General features: G+C 40.9%; 5 protein-coding genes across 5 annotated transcripts; 4 read left to right on the top strand and 1 right to left on the bottom strand.

Annotated features, from left to right (window-relative positions):
- Positions 1-299: 299 nt before the first annotated feature.
- On the top strand, positions 300-2,299 carry ATC70_002624 (uncharacterized protein; the record flags this gene model as incomplete). The annotated part of the gene is made up of 5 exons (XM_064821995.1): positions 300-375; positions 438-667; positions 731-1,074; positions 1,134-1,417; positions 1,476-2,299. 5 exons carry the CDS (start codon positions 300-302, stop codon positions 2,297-2,299), a joined length of 1,758 nt encoding a protein of 585 aa, XP_064681681.1.
- Positions 2,300-2,414: 115 nt separating this feature from the next.
- ATC70_002623 (uncharacterized protein) lies at positions 2,415-4,922 on the top strand (the record flags this gene model as incomplete). The annotated part of the gene is made up of 5 exons (XM_064821994.1): positions 2,415-4,000; positions 4,056-4,117; positions 4,175-4,431; positions 4,521-4,612; positions 4,670-4,922. 5 exons carry the CDS (start codon positions 2,415-2,417, stop codon positions 4,920-4,922), a joined length of 2,250 nt encoding a protein of 749 aa, XP_064681680.1.
- Positions 4,923-5,148: 226 nt separating this feature from the next.
- On the bottom strand, positions 5,149-7,786 carry ATC70_002622 (uncharacterized protein; the record flags this gene model as incomplete). Its single annotated transcript, XM_064821993.1, has 5 exons — positions 5,149-5,330; positions 5,400-5,427; positions 5,497-6,137; positions 6,190-6,967; positions 7,028-7,786. The coding sequence occupies 5 exons, from the start codon at positions 7,784-7,786 to the stop codon at positions 5,149-5,151; spliced, it is 2,388 nt and encodes a 795-aa protein (XP_064681679.1).
- A 4,934-nt stretch (positions 7,787-12,720) lies between these two features.
- On the top strand, positions 12,721-13,647 carry LTE1_1 (Guanine nucleotide exchange factor lte1; the record flags this gene model as incomplete). Its single annotated transcript, XM_064821992.1, has 1 exon — positions 12,721-13,647. One exon carries the CDS (start codon positions 12,721-12,723, stop codon positions 13,645-13,647), a length of 927 nt encoding a protein of 308 aa, XP_064681678.1.
- An 866-nt stretch (positions 13,648-14,513) lies between these two features.
- Positions 14,514-17,396, top strand: ATC70_002620 (uncharacterized protein; the record flags this gene model as incomplete). Its single annotated transcript, XM_064821991.1, has 4 exons — positions 14,514-15,476; positions 15,543-16,847; positions 16,937-17,181; positions 17,252-17,396. The coding sequence occupies 4 exons, from the start codon at positions 14,514-14,516 to the stop codon at positions 17,394-17,396; spliced, it is 2,658 nt and encodes an 885-aa protein (XP_064681677.1).
- Between the last annotated feature and the right edge of the window lie 32 nt (positions 17,397-17,428).

Here is a 17,428-nt window from a genome sequence, read left to right as displayed (position 1 = left end):
AGAAGAGAGTTCTATATATTTGTATATTTTCAGTGTGCTTCTCTTTTTCAACTTGGATAAAAGCTGTTTACTATAGCCTTGGCATAAAAACAGAATAGAGCGTATTAATGTTGATATTATAAATGGAATATGAGCATATGGCAGACGTAATGATATGTAGAATCTGGATCTTTTTAGCTTCAAATCTGTTGTGACACAAATGCAATAAGCCCTGTCCCTCCTTTTTGTTTTCTTCTTATACTCTCTTTGATACCACATTTGCTTCTTGCTTTTCTTTTCCCTCTCTTTATTTTCTCTCAATGTCGACTTCAAAGGAACTCGCCATTGTACTGGCAAATCCAGACAAATGCTATTATCCTGGTGACGTAATTTGTGGTAACAATGAGCAGCGATTCTTGATCTACTCCTACCTCATATCTGATTTCATTGAACAATAGGCCAAATCAGAATAGACTCTAAAAAGTCGATCGACATTCAGCATCTGTCTGTTAATTTTGCTGGTTGCATTGATGGCTGTGGTGACAAGACAACCGTAATCAACAGTACTCAACTGTTAGCAACAGCCACGGCAGGCAGAAAATACACCACGCTCAGCCCTGGAAAGTGCCATACTTTTGATTTTGAGTTCGGGATTCCAGCAGATGATAGATTACCGAGCTTTGCCAATGTATGTCTATATGAGGCACACCATGAGCACGATAATTGACTGACACATGCCTACTTTTCATAGATTCCAAAAGTGGCCAAAATCACCTACCTGATCACAGCAACTCACAAAAAGCCCATGTTCAAATTATCACCCACTTTATCATCAGTAACTCAAGAGATCAAGGTGCTGGATATGATCAATGTGCTGCTACCTGAATACCGGGCGCCTGTAAAGATGAACAAGGATCTAGGCTTCATCAATGGCAGTAAACTGTCGCAATGGTGCTTAAACCTACCTAAATCAGCTTTTCGCCGAGGTGAGCAGGTCAAGCTGGAGTGCCAAATTCAACATTTCCCAGCCATGCAAAAGTCAAAGGCCATTAAGATAACATTATCAAGACAAGTGCATAAAACCAGTTCTGCAAAGTAAGAGCATGTTGTATGTAAGAATGACGATCTTTGTGTTCATGTTTGTGCACGCTTAGGGTTGTGGAGAACAAAGTGCTATCCACTACTACCATTGATTTGGACACAAAAGATAGCTCGCCAAGCCAGACTTTTCCCATTGCACTGCAAATACCATTAGACACACCACCCAGCATATTTCCTGATACAGGCAGAACACTCAGCGTGTCTTATGTTATACAAGCTGAATTGAAGATGAAGGGTGTCAAATCAGCCATCAAGTTGAAATCAATGTATAAGCAGGAAGCTGCTATAGTCATTGGTACCTTTCCAGTTGATAATACACCAACAGCTCCCAACAGCAGCAAGTATTTACATATCAGAGTAGTTGATGTACAAGGCTAATATTTTATTGTAAACAGATTCCTCTTATATATCACTACATACACTAGGATCAGCACCATCATCACCGCTGCCAGCACATAAAAAAAGCACAACTGCTCTGTTACCTGATAGAAGAAGCAGTAGTGCACTGCCAGTGCATTCGCCATCGCCACATCAAGTATCATTCTCTGGATTTGATAATATCAAGCCATTGCCTAGGTTGGAAGAAATCACTAAAAAACAAATTTATGATGGCCGTCATTCATCCTCATCTTCATCCTTACTTGTACCCAAATCACCGTCATCACCACCACCAACATCATCTGCATCACAATCACCAACACCATCAGCATCCATGCTCACATCATCTTATCAACAAGAATTTGATGACTATATACCAACTACACCGCTTAGAAGATTGTCCTTTTCATCCGCTCAGTCGTCTACATCCACAGCAGTAAACAGCATCGACAGATCTCTGACACCACTGCCATCTATGCAAGCGACTCAAGTCAATCCGTTCAACACAGTGAGCTATCTAAATCGCAAGAGTGCTCCAAGACCCTCTTTACTATCCGTCCATTCACAAACACCTCATGAAATTGGCCCTGGCGATGTTATTACAAAGCAAGGCAACAGCATCGAGAAACCGCATTGCGATTATTTCGATGCCAAGACACTGGAGACAAATGGCGACTATGAGGAGCGCGGTTCCACCCCAGGATTATTATCGAGACATGACACTATGTCGACAGCGTCTTCAGGTGGATTGTGCGATCCATTTCAACCCATGTCCCCTCCTCCTCTACTTACTACTACCAAAGGTCCCATTATGCTGTCTCCCATCAGCAAATCAAACTAAATGCTTTAATAAACTCCTCTTTCCCTGTTAGCATGGACTGCCTTTTGTCCATCACATAGAACACATCAATTTTTTTTATTTATTGAACTTTACTTTCCACCGACATTAGAACGTTATGGGGAAGTTTACGATTCCTGAAAAGGTCATCCTACTAGATTCTGATTCTGAGGGCCAAGATGATATCCCAACAAGTGCGTTGCCAACGGTATTAGCAGCAGGCAATGACAACGACGACGACGACATTCAAGAGATCAAAGACTTTCATATACCTAAAAGACGTGATTGGCATCAGGATGAAACGCCATTTCATGATGCCAGAGATGATAACATAGTGCTATCAGACAGCGATGATGATGGCCATACACAAAACAAGCCAAGTGAAGCTCCCAGTGCGTCAAGTAATGAAACAGAGACACCATTCACTCACTTTCTTAGCGAGGAGGAAACGTATGATCTCGATGACAATGAGGATGAAGTCCAGAATACAGTCAAGATCAAGAGAAAGGTCATCAAAGAAGACCAGAGCGAAGAGGAAAAATATGATGAAATGGATGAGGATTTAGAGAAAGAGGAAGAAGAAGAGGGATCCGAGTACGCACGAGTATCATATCACAAACGCAACACACAACCCCACCGCAGAGATAGCCCTGGAGACGATTCTAATTCTAATGGAGAAGATGGGGATGAAGATGATACCAAATCAACGGATGATGAAGCAGAAATGCCTATGACTACTTTCAATAAAGACAATTCAAAGAAGGAGGACAAGGTGAACGACGAGCCATTCAAGTCACCAAACAATATTTCACAATTTGAAGAGAAAGATAATAGGAGTAGATTCATGAAATTAACAAAACTGTGCCAGAAAGCTTTACGAGAAAACAAAGAAGCTACGCTTGCTTCAAGAAAACAGAATCCAGCCGCTGATTCTTTGGACAGTAACAAGAAAAATGATGATCAGCCTTCACCACCCACATCGAAAACTGTCAATACGTTGCTAGAAAAGAAAAAGATTCTGATCAACACCAAATCTGTGGCTACAGAGGAACAGCAACAAAGCATAGATAAACCAGTTGAAAATGAAGATCTTTTGGAGACTATCACAGAAATCGTACAAGAAACAATGCAAGTAACAGTAGAGCAAATTCGAGTGCCTGAATCAGAGGAACAAGGATTTCAGGATACACAAACGAGCGACACATCCCAGGAACAACAACAGCCACAGGAAGAAGAGGAGGGCGAGGACGTTGCCATGGAAACCGTGAATCAAGAGACAGAGCGCACAGAGGCTCCATCTCAACAACAAAGTGCCTTGGAATCATATGTGGATTCAGCGGTCAAGGAACGTATCGAAGAGCTCAAGAGACAGCAAGCAGAAGACCAAAAAACAACAGAAAATGTAGTCATGGATGATGCATTGCATGAAGTTACTACACTTGTCAACTCGTTAAAAGAAACATCGGAAGATGCAAAAGAAACAGTGAATGAAGCACAACCCATGGACGAAGACGAAAAGCCCGAAGAAATACCCATCTCTAAAGCAGTAGTACGCAATGACCCTTATTCAGGCTATTTAGCGCCTAATGGAAGGAAAACCAAGCGACAAAAGACCAAAAAACAGAGAATCATGGATCCATCCACTGTATACAACAATGTCATTGTGTCCTATAGTCAAGAGACGATGCCCAAAGACATGCAAAAGTAAGAATGGAAGGGTGCTTGCAGATCATGTGCGGAATACTCATCTAGACAATAGATACTACTTTCAACGGTATGCTTACTTTTCTAAATTTGACCAAGGCATTTTGATGGATAAAGGTACATAAATGGCATTTCAGAAATCACATCCTGATGATTGACATATGCCAAATCTAGAGGGCTGGTTTTCTGTTACACCCGAGAAGATCGCACGTCATATTGCCCTGAGATGTCAATCTGATATCATCATTGATGCATTCTGTGGTTGCGGTGGAAATTCAATTCAGTTTGCGCTTACCTGCGAGAGAGTCATTGCGATTGATCTTGATCCTGTCAAGCTACACTGTGCTCGCGAAAATGCCAAGATCTATGGTGTCGCCGACAGAATCGAGTTCATCTTGGGCGATTTCTTTGATCTTGCACCTCATCTCAAGGTAACGTTTTGTACAGGTCATGATGATGATGATGATGATGATGGTGATGATGATGATGATGATGATGGTTTAATATGAATGGAATCTAGGCCGATTGCGTATTTCTATCGCCTCCTTGGGGTGGACCCGCTTACATGGCAGAAGATGTGTATGACCTGAAATCAATGATACCCGGTGATGGGTAAGTGTATAGCTGACATAGTGTCTTATGCCTGTACTCACATGGACGATCACTTAGAATGAATATTCACAAGATTGCTTCCAGCATCACTCCCAATGTTGCCTTCTTTGTGCCTAGAAACACCGACCCACAACAATTAGCACAATTGGCTGGACCTGGCAACACATGTGAGATTGAGCAAAACTCGTTGAACGGTAAAATCAAGGCCCTCACAGCGTACTATGGGGAGCTGATAGATTATGATCAATTGGAAAAAATTGAGGCTGATATTGCTGAAGAAGAATTGATCGCCAAGATAGCCAAATATTAAAAGTGTACAAAATAAAGCGTGTCCATGTGTATATACAGTAGCTCTGAGCGTTGATAGGAACGGGTCTAGACTTTTAGAGGTTGCCATGATGCTTGAAATAGATTTCAAATCACCAGAAATAGTATATTATAATTAAATAGTCAAGTAGATAATTGGATGCGATGTCTAATCGTACGTTTTGATGGGAGGTATTGAGGTAATATACAAGTACAGGGAGCTTCTTTGTTTAAAAGTTCATTAAGGGCGTATGCTGGGTACCCTTTGGATATACAATTAACGTAGCTATAAACAATCCAACTGTAATGCCGATGGATGTTTCGATCATACTCAGTGCAAATCCTGCACCGCCTTGAGTTGCGAATTCGTCCGTAGCCGGTTGACCAAAGAAACCCAGGGCTGCTTTCAGGCCTACAAATAGAGCAATAATGTCAATAAACACAAGCGTTCTTGTTTCATGATGGTACAACCACAACATACCTAAACTACCGGGCACTAGATAAAAGATCTAATGTGTGCAACCAAATACGACAATTAGTAACAAAAAAGAGATGTTTGTGCAATATCAACCACTTACGCCAAGAATCACAGCATCCAGCGACATTTTGCCAGTGAATTTACTCAGTAAATTTCCCAAGAGGCCCACCACGAAGGCAGGAACCACTTGCAACACCTGCGAGGGTGCATTGGCCTTGCACGATAGTGCATAGTTGGTGACAAAACCGCAGGCAGCGACAATCACCATGACGGGCCATCGTGGAATTCTTGCGCGAAGGTAGACGCAATAAGCGACAGCAAAGAGAGGCACGGTAAGGAAATAGAATGCTTGAGGGATGATGGTAACGCAGGTAGACGCACCGCTGGCCTTTTGACAAGCTTCAGATTGTCCTCGAGCCGACACTGATTCAGGTTGAATAGCACCATAAATCTCTGATCCCATCTCAATACCATAGCCTAGCAAGAAGGAGTACATGATGGCATACACAAGCCGAATAACACCACACACAAGCTGCCTTGACACCAACTCCACAAGAGCCACAGCCATTGAATAGCCAGGCAAAATCACAATAAACGAAGCAAATGCTACTGGCGTAAAGCAAAAATCGTATTGCCAGACAGCTCTCGACACAAAACCGATAAGAATACAAACTGTAATTTCCCAAATTGGCTGGAAACTCATAAAACGACCCGAAAACAGCTCGTAGAAAGCGAAAAAGACTGCATTGCATCAGTAAATCAAGCTTCTATTGAAACATATTTCTACACTTACTAGCCATGGCAGCCGATAGCCCGCCTTCCTTGAATCGACCACCGTAGAACATGACACAGCCGCAAAAACTAGCTGTAGCATACACAAAGGGATTCAGCCAAACAGGGAAAAACTGTGGCTCATTGGTGACCTTGTCTATAAACTCGAGCGCCTCATCAACCGAAACTTCACCGTGAGAAATCAACTTTTCCAACCGGTAGATCTCGCCCAATTTGTGCATATCGAATAGCTGAGGGCTTCTAATAAAGTGCGTTTCAGTGGTGTGAGTTGACTGATCGAAAAAGGTCAGAAACATGACATTGGGAATATAGACGTATTCAGCATCTACGCCGAGGGTGCGGGATACGGTGCGAAGGATGTATTCAAGTCGATGTGCTGGTGCGCCGTACAGCATCAGACATTTGACTAGTTTGCGTAAGAACTCTTGCTTTTGCAAGATGTTTGCAATCTCAAATGTAATACGAATACGATCTTCTAATGTGATAGGTTCGAATTGAGACGCAGTTGTGAACATACTATCAATGGAGGATCGACGAGACATGTTGACAGAACTAGCCATCTTTCGCTTCTGCAGACTGGGCACAAGATGGTTGCTGGTAGTGATAGTGGACAGCCAGCTGGTAGGTCTATGCGCTAAATTGGGTCGCTTTGGTCCTGCTGCATTAAGGGTCGTCAGTGTGTTGGATTTAGCGAATGCTGGTGTGAGAGCATCGAGACTATTAGTCTGGCCTGTAAGGTTGTACATGGATGCCGGCTTCCGCAATTTTGGTGCCTTATCCTAAAAATACATATGAAAATGAGTCTAGTTACTTTTCATGGGGATGACAAACAAGTATACTTTTTTCCTCCTGATGGTCTTGCGTCTCTTGACAGTAGGACGTCTCGTTTGAGCCTCCAGTTTCATTAAACTGGCCAGCACACTGCCGCCTCCTGTCGTAGTCGCATTGTTGTAGCTGGAAGTAGGAGCAGGGGAATGTATGGATTGCATTTCTAAATCACCGGTATGATGAGATTCCGGGGCTTCGTGAATGGTATGATGGTCCATTGAATGTGATGTTGTTGTCGTTGCTGCAGTGCTTCCAGAGGCAGAGGGGTATCGTGTGCTGATCATACGTTGAACCAAAGATCCAGCTTCGGCAATGTGAGCAGAGAATTGTACATGTCTGTCTCTGGCTTCATCTTGATCTAAAGCCGCCTCAACCAAAGTGCCGGCCGAATCGTTTCTCGCTTTACTCGATTTAACGGTGCTGCGTCTTCTGTCATCGATTTGGGGTTCGTCATGGCTGATCCCAAAGACCGAGTCTTTTTCTTTATTCACATCATAATCAGAGCAGATGCTGGATTCAGAGGAAATGGAGTCGCTGGATGCCATGCTCTTTTGCTCAAAGCTATCAATAATCGGGCTACGAATTGTATTGCCATTGTGTAATTGATTTGAGTTGCTGCCTTCTGAACTGATGACTTGTAATCTAGGCAAAAGGGGCCATGATCTTCTGGACTGAAGCGAGAGTGATCTGGATCTTTCAAATGACTGATCGTCGTCTTCAGTGTCATGGTGTAGGGATTTTTTACTAAGCGGATGTTCAGAGCCTTCCATTTTGTAAAAACTAAAACAGGGAAAAGGAGAAGAGAAGGAAGAAACTTGGAAAATGGGGATATAATAGAATTGAAAAACTCTTTCTGTGTCACTTTTATGGAATGTCAATAATCATTAAGCGGATTTGCAAATGCTTTTTATGTAGAAATTGGCAGAGGAACCAAACCAGTTGAGCGCGGCAATTGGGAAACTGGGGGGGGGCCATCACAAAGGAACCCTCTCTTGGTTGGTCAACTTGATTTGAATACTAGGGAAATGTCGTCATATACACTATTGTGCGCTTCGTGGACCAGAATTTCTACTATAATGCAAGATTGACTACAACGTATTCATCCATTTGCGGTTTAGCTGTTAATTACTCTAAGCTTAAAATGCAGAGCTTACACTGCATCATATCATGATGATGATTGAGGCATTTTTTCTCTAGTGTTTCAATAAAATGTAGCATGTAAATCGCACTTTTGTTGGCAGGGGCACAGGTATAGACACAAATAAGAAACAGCAGGCCCGAGCGAAGGTCGCAATACCATGAACATATTTATACATTCGCATTCAAAAGTGGTATGATAGCGGCCACCTAAAAAAAAACCCCCCTTCTTTCCCTCTTTACAATGGCAAAGCCTTGCACACCCACATGAAGTTTTGTAAAATGGAAACTCCACCTTGTAGTAGTCTGCTCAAATAAAACACATACAGTCAGTAATGCCACAAATTTAAGTTTCGAATCAATGTGTGAAACAACAAAACCGCAATCAAGGATATGTTGCATACACATCAATTGTTTTTTTTTTTTTTTACCTTTTAGCATAAAGTCGGGTCAAAGTTTCCCAGTCTCTTCCATCATAAAAAAGCAATTCCATGGCTGGAATGGCCAAGGCACTTTCCCAGCAGTTTGAAAGCCAGTTTTTTCGCTACTGATAATTGTGCCATGAGATCAACATGACCGCAAGAGGTCTGTCTATTATTCATATTGGTTACTACAGACGTGTAACTAAAAGTTCTTTCTGTCGCGAACATGAAGATGCTTGTCTGTTGTATAGCAATGACGTGATATTCGCTATGTTTTATTACATTGGATTGCATATAGCATGTCGTCTGATTACTCTCTTTTAATGACTCATTACATAGAGTAAGTTTACATAGAATGCAAGGCCTTTATGATTAGAAATGCCACGAACTTTTTCTATCTTTACATAGCAAGTGCTTTGTTTTCGTTGAAGTGAAAAATATTGTTCAAGAGGAGATGCACATCAGCAACAGAGACATCTCCAATAGACAATCTGCACATAGAACCTCTGGTTTCAGCACCAAGAAGCGATGTATATGCAAACTGTGGCATGTGTATGTGTTCACTGTAGTCGATCAACCGAAAATGTCTTCCAATCGATCAGTGAGCTCTTTGTGACTAAAGACATCTAAGGCCTGTTCATATCAGGTTCAATTTTGTCCCAAATCAGAATCAATATAGGATACAGAAAACCTGGAGATTTCAGTCATTTCATAAAAGTTGACATAACAAAGCGCGGCACACTTAACTTGCGTTCGCATTTGCAGTATCAGAGTATGACAAAAAAAATTTGCATCTCGCATTGCTTTTGAACGAGAAATTTGCAACAACTGAACCATCAAATACTAAACACAGAAAAAAGCAAAAGAAAGTTAGCTAGCCTATGTTATAGCGCTTTTCAAATTGTACTCACCTGCTTATGAGCCTCCATGACCATCGTTTACTTCCATTGCTAGAACGGGATTGAGCTTGCCCTCAGCCAAAACTGATTAGAACATCAGCTAATATTTCTTACTCAAAATGGAAGAATCCTGCTCAATTTACGATTCGATTGAAGTATTCCCCCTCTCGTTACGTATGTCATCAAATCTAACTCTTTAATTACACTTTCTATAGTCCCCAACGTTTATTTAGTTTCTCTATTCTTATATATGCACATTATTCCAAAACAGCTTACCTCATTATCTTCCGTCTCCATTATTACTTCTGTCTGATTCTCCTCTCCCTTTAATTAGGTGATGATTGATAGACCCTAAATAAAAGCACTACAAAAAAAAAAGATTGAAGTAGTGTGCTTAATTCGACTATTTAAGCCGCGAGGTTTTTGCAATACTCCCTGAACCATCTCTTGGAGTACTTTTGAAGGCGCATCCAATGGTGCTAGTTACAAAAAGTGTTTTGAACAAGCTTACTGAGCAATTTTTGAGAATATGATATGAAGTTTTGAGTCAAAAATATCGCATATCAAGGTCTCACAAGAGACAATATAGACTGGCTTTATTAAATATAAGACTTTAAATGAAAATAGCATGGCCACAGACAGTGCTATGTAGTTTGCCATCTACTTTCCATACGCTTCAATAGCATATATTACTGTATTGTTTTCATGATGGAAAAGGGCATTGAGTTTGCCAGCCAACCCCACCAGCCAAAATTAATTCAAATCCAGAACCATAATCTGTTCCAGATTGGCCAAATTTCAACAATCTTTGACTTGATCGATCTATTTTAGCATATTCGACTATATAAAGTATGATGATCAATCCCTACTTTTTTAAGCTTTCTTGGAATGCCTTTCAAGGCACATCCAATGGCATCAAGTGAGATATATGTTTTGACTAAACTTATTGAATGATTTACGAGAATATGAAAAGAGGTTTCTGGCCAAAAAGTCAAAAATTTGCATATCAAGGTCCCACAAAGATGATTTCAGAAGTTACGTTGGATCGATAACATCATTTTGATTCAAGATATACCATAGTAAAAGTCTTAATTATCAAGGTAAAAAACGCGATCGTTTGATTTTCGATGAAAACCATGAGTGGTACCTCATGCTTTTTGGTCGAATTTCATCCATTTTTTTTTTGATCCCCAAAAAGTTGAGCAAACGTGTCCGGGAGCAAGTGCTAAATGAGAGCAATTGTTTGGTGCTATCTTGGCGGCCTAAAACTGCTTCAAGCACGAGAAATCAAGGCTCAAATATACCTGAATTTTACAGTGCTTTGCACACTTTCGTGTAGTGAGAGGTGATGTGAGTATGCTATCTGTCCATATACAAATTATCCCTATCGCTACAAACGTAAAGGATTCTCCATTCGTGCCACATTTTTCAGGCAGTAGAGTTGTTTTACCGTTCGCTGGTGTTACTCTTGAAATGGCGACATCATGAAGCTAGCCATGCGTAAATGCAGGACTTCTATAATAAGATCTATAGCAACTCTTTCGAGAGAATGCCATTGCAAAAGACACCTTTATAAGGAAACACTCTAAAAAAAGCCAAAAAAAAAGTATTTGAGCTAAGTGATTGTCCTTTGAAATTCATAACTCTTATTTAATCAGCATTGCAATCATCATTGTCATCACCAGAAAGGCTTTTGGGTCAGTCAACAGCGCTATCCACTACCAAGATTAATTTAAAGTCCTGCTATTTTTTTCTGCTCAAGATTGGCCAAAGTTTGTTATTTTTCGACTTGATTTAACTATTTTGTAAGATTCGACTATACAAACTGTGATAATTATCCAAGGTTTCCTAATACATTCTTGGAGTACTCTTCAAGGCGCTTCCAATGGTGCTAATTGTAACGGATGCTTTGAATAAAACTATAGAGCATTTTGGTAAAATATGAAATGTGGTTTTTAGTGAAAAGATCCAGTTTTTGCATACAAAAGCCTCACAATCGAGTTTTCAGGTGTTACTTTGGATCGGTAGATTTATTTTGAATTAGTATATGCCATAGTAAAAGTCTTCATTTTCAAGGTGAAAAACGCGATCGTTTCATTTTTGATGAAAACCATGAGGTACCCCTCATGCTTTTTTGCCATTTTTTTAGGTCCCCAAAAAGTTGAGCAAGAGTGTCAGGAAGCTACTGCTACTCGAGTATAATTGTTTGGTGTCGTTCCGATGGCTCAAAAAAGTCTACATTTTAATGTATGAAGGCTTGAAAACTATCCAATTTGGTTTTGTTTTTGCTTTATAGCTTTTATTTTGGTAGTTGAAATCTTCTAGAAGGGCAGTTTCGCAGCCTGTGCGATTTCTAATTCGGATAGGAGGCATACTTAGTTTGATAAAGCTAATTCATGCGAATCTTGAAGCGTTATGTTGTTGGTAAGTTTATTGATAACGGAAATAAGAAACCGAATTTGCTACTTGAATACTATGGTTTTGCACCGTAACTTCGCTACAGTAAGACGTTCTTATAGGTCAATGTTACCAAATTTTATATTAGATATGTTAAGTTCTTGGTAGAGGAGCTCATACCCTTTCTCGATGCCGGGTTTGTTGGTGGTTTTTTCGAGCCTTGTACGACACTCATGTTTAAACTTTTTTGCGCCTCTGATCTCTGACTGGCCACCTTGACGCTTTTTATTATTATTAGACAGAGAATAGTCTTAAATCTCCCAAGTTCAATTAACAATTTAACATGGCTGGCTTGAGAGCAAACCAATTTTAATGCTTTATTGCTATAAAATGCTTAGAAAAGCAGCACTAAAGAGGAGCATTGCCTACAATAAATCTTGATTCAAGACGTTGCATGTCACATCCATGTGCTGAAACTCAAATCTGAGTGTCCCTGATTATTCAAAATTTAGGAATTTCAGGCACTTCCTTTCTCCTTCTCAATTTCATGATTTAGACACACCATCATCACATTTGGATGGCAAGACGATGTCAATGTAACTAAATTAGCTTTAATTTTGAACACTGCATAGTTCATTTTATAAAGATGTAATACTTTTAAAGAGCAAGGAGATCCAGGACAGCACACCAGATAAATAAAGATCAAGGCAAATGTTTACAATGAAGGGCAAGGGAATGATGATTTGATAAAGACCAGGAAGTATTTATATGATTCACATTAAGGCAACTCCGATATCTTCTTTCTCTCTTTCTCTCTTTCCCTCTTTCTCTTTTCCGCTGATTAGTATCATGGCATATACAAGTAGTAGCCAGAGCAGCATCAGCAGTTTAAGCCGCAAAGAAGATATCAGTCGTTTTGAATTCAATGTTACATCTCCCATTTTAAAATCGAAAAAGAATAGAAAGAAAAAAATTGGCAAACTGGTAGATCAAGTAAAGAAATTTAAAAAGCAGGCACCAAAGATCCACGATGATGCTAGTAAAATCCACAGCGATGACATGGGTTACCATAGCAACAATGACCCTATCTTCATTTTCGATCCAAAAGAGACAGAGACTGTAGTAGCATGCACAACAGGCACCGAATTTTTCGAATCCAAGGCGCCAACGTACAAGTCAAATTATTCCGAAAGTGTGTATTCCAGTCAAACATGTGTTCTTGTGTACCCTACTAACTCATTGATACAAGTAGATCATCATCACCATAAGTTTCTGTCGAAAATCAAACGGTATCACTCGTCGCACCTGCATTTAGTTACTTCCATGATCCAGAGCGATGATGGCGATGATGACGATGAGTTGGAGGAGGCACAAGAGAAAGATGTCAAGATTCAGCATCAGCATCGTCATAAACATGACCTCAAGACGATCAGATCCAACAAAAAGTACTTTAAGAGAAAGAAGAAGCCCAAAGATCAGACATCTGCTTACTATTTCTCATCAGTATCATCCTCCACTACGACAGCCACATCATCGCACAAACGAAAAAGACTCTACATCAATCTGATAAACAAGAGGAAAAGACAACAACATGGAAAAAGAGTACCCATAGCAACGACGAAACCAGCCGAATCAGCAGCAAATGAGCAAGAAAGAAAAAGCTCATTAATTCAAATAAGGCACCAAATGATGGATTTTAAAATACCTGCAGATTGGACATGCATAAGTTCAAAAGTCAACAAATGTCCAACAACAACAACAACAACAAACTTGTAAGTACACAGCCTGTTGCACAGAAAAGGGGGCGAAATGCCAGTTGTGAATATGTGTCTTGATTGCAATAGCATTGGCAAGTAACAAGAAGAATGGCTAAACTAACTAAAAAAGAAACCTCCTTCTAGTAGCATCATACAAGATACCACTTTGCTTGATCAAAAGATAGACAGCGAAATCAAGCGGATTGAAGCAAGTAAATCAGTAATTGAAGACTACATCCGCAAAATCCAGCAGCTCAGCGTGGACATTGAGGTGGGATATATTCTATAAAGCACAAGCAAAAAGCTCACACTCTGGACAGCATCATGTCATTCTTTTTTCTTCTATAGACACGAGATCAAAAGGAATGCAACACTCCTCTATTGATCTACGAAAGAGTAGACAACTGCTGCAACAAGCTTACAACAGATACGTACGACTGACTCTAGGGAAGCATATGGTGAATCCCTCCATTCGTCTAGAGAAGCTGCAAATTAAAGTACACTCTTTGCATAAATCGGATCTCCTTGGCTTGATGGTGCTCAAACATGTGCGGCGTTGGGTATTTTCATTTGTGCTATTTTGTGTGATTTTTATATATAAAAAAATCAACAATAGTGTAGTTTGACGGAACAAGTATCGGTACATCCATAAATGACACTGTGTAACTGCAACATTTGAAGAGCACACACACACACACACACAACATTGGAAACAGGGAGATTCCGTTTTAAATTTGTTATATTTTAGGGTTTATACATGATTTCATTGAAATGCGTGTAGCATTGTTAAATAGGGTATCCTGGCATACAGGTTGCGTTTTAGCATGATTCCCTCTTTTTCTCTTTTCTTTTCTTTTCTTTATTCTTTTTTCTTATACATTGATCATGGTCGAAGAACCTCAAGTTACCACCCATCTATTGAAGAGGGGCAATGAATTAAATTTCCTTCCACCTGCTGCTGCTGCCGCTGTTTCTCCTCTTGCTCAGGGAGAAGAAAAAGATCTGATGATATTACAACAACCACTAAAACCTGTACCTGAAAAGAGCATTGAATTAAGTCCACAGCAAGTCAATCGCAAGCTACTGGCTCGCCATCAATCCATCACAAGAGGCACTGCTTCTAGTTTAGCCAAGGCTGTTCGCTCGCCTTCAGTTGATGCCAATGCCAATGCAACAGAAGCCACCATTAAGAGAAGATTATCAGCAGCTGTTCGAAACAGAAAACAATCCCTGACAACAGCACCATTACCACCGCCATCCAATGACACAACTGCTGCAGAGAACAAGCAGCTGCTTCTTGTGGGATTGCCAGTTAATGCCAATGGACAAAGACGCAGCTCCTGGTCACCATCACAGCAGCAGCAACATCCCCATCAAATTACAACGACTGTAGTACCCGAGTTACCATCATCGCCCTCGCCCTCCCCACCACCACCATTGCGCAAAGTGTTTGAGGCAAGAAGACGGGCATCGATGATACCCAGTAGCACATCTCCCAATCATGAAAGCAATGATAGTTCTATTGTAATTAGCTCTAGTAATAATGTCGATAATAAGGTCAATCAACGGCGCCGCTCATCCATGCTATTACAGAAAAGACCATCTAAATATCCATCCGTCATGGCCAACACAGAGGGTGGCAATACTGGTATCAACAAACCTGCCTCTGTTTTCGGTGCTGCTACAAATGATATCAATAACAATAATAATGCAGCACCTTCTGCAGGTCATCAACAACAAACTCCTCGTTCCAAATCTGAAGATGCTGGCACTACGGCAGCTGTAATTAATGAGGCTGCTTGTGATAACGCAACACAGCCTGCTCCTAATGTGATGGTAGCTGATGAGGTAAACGAAAAAGCCAGATTGAATATCGACTTGCCCTTTGTATTCATTCATTATGCATGTCTATAGGTCATTGCTGTTCGACGCCCATTATCTCAGTCATCATCATCTACCACTTCGTCCTCTTTAGAACATCATCACCATCACACACATACACATAACAGTGAGGATGATCATTTGCCAAGTTATATGCGTCGACCCATTTGTGCTGCATGTAACCGTAATGTCAAAGTCACCTCCAGTTCTGAAAGCACCACTGCTGCTGCTGTGGCCTTGGTGAGTAAATCACATAGCACTGCCAACAGTAGTCGACGTTCCTCCATCTCCACCACTGCAACTACCACTTCCAAGGGCCATGATGGCATCCACAAAAAGCACACTGTCACTCGCACCAAATCTTCCCGTACGGATCAAGGTGCTGCTACCCCTAATGTGATGTCTGCTACATCCTCGCTATCTACAGTAGGTAGTGACCATAGTATCCAGAGCATGATGAGCAGTAGTAGCAGCAGTGGCAGTAACCATAGCAACTCCAATCTACAAGGTGGTCCCACACATCGAGTGCTCAGATCGCTTAGCCCTACGTCGCCCATTCCAACTCGTAAACGCACAAAGAAGAAATCAACATTGACTAATTCGCTTGCAAACACGACGGAACCCTGCTCAGCTGAGACCAAGACGACAACCATCGTCCGAAAACCACCTCATCGATTGATTGAAAAATGGAGCCAATTGCTATCTCAACAACAGCTACTTTTGGCAACCATTGGAGGCAAAAACATGAATGCAGATGATGATGATGAAATGAACTCCATTCAACAAAACATTACGAAACTCGTTACATCAAACCAGGAGCAATATGAAACAGTTTTATTGGAAACACAAGCCAAAATCTTGCAAAAATTCACTTTGCTTATGATGCAGCAACAACAACAACAACAACAACAACAACAACAAAAGGACGCATTACTATTTTTATCGTCATCTACATCAGCTTTTGGCGTATCTGGTTCAGGTGCTTCTATTACGCCCGTCAACATTTACAATACCACACAACCTCCCACTGCCACAAATGCCGTCAGTAGCACCTATCAAGATCACGTGCAGTCGCCCTCCTCATTGTCGTCGCCTGCTGCTGCTACCTCTACTACTACTACTACTACTACTATTACTACTCCTGCTGTGCAATCTTGCAACTGGCAAACCAAATTAGAATATGGGGTCACTCGCTTCAAATGGAACGTGAGTCAATGGATTGGCAGTCTGGTTGGAACAGGCGACATTGAAGAGCAAGATTTTGATGCACTCGGATATCCTCAAAATGTAATCATCTCTGGTATTTGTGTCACAACAGAGCCGGGATTGCTTCCAAAGGTAACGCATGGTGTTGATGGGTGGAGTAGTATTGATATTCTGGAACGTCCGTGGTAGCTCATACAATCTCTCCCCATAAAAATTTCAAGGGTCTGCAAAAGTACTTTAAACCATATCATCAGCCAGATCAAGTCATTTGCCATAAATACATGATTCATTTAACCAGGAAATCAAGACTGACCAAGTTTCAATTGCTGGATCCAAAGGAGTGGGTGCTAGATGAGCATGCCAGCAAATGCCAATTCCAGATTCAAGACAGACATGACTATATCAAGCGAACCAAGCACTGCAACGCTGAATTCGGTGTGTTTCAACGTAGACATCACTGCAGAAGGTAGTGTATCCTAGTTGCCTCAGCATCTAAATGCATGATAATGACAGCAGACTGACGTTCATTCATATAGCTGTGGCCATTTGTTTTGTCAGGAACACAGCTCCAACAAGTTGCCACTCTTTGTATCCAATGGTCAAGACTGTGGCGAGTGGGCTCGCGTGTGCGATACGTGTTTCTACTCGCGTATTGAACCACAGTTATTATCTCGCACCTAATTCAAATAAATAGCATTTCATATAGCATTTTC

The sequence above is a fragment of the Mucor velutinosus genome, assembly GCF_035048745.1.
Source record: "Mucor velutinosus strain NIH1002 chromosome Unknown tig00000093, whole genome shotgun sequence".
Lineage (NCBI taxonomy): Eukaryota > Fungi > Mucoromycota > Mucoromycetes > Mucorales > Mucoraceae > Mucor > Mucor velutinosus.
Note: the sequence above shows the minus strand (reverse complement) of the source record. Positions and strands in the feature narration are given on the sequence as shown.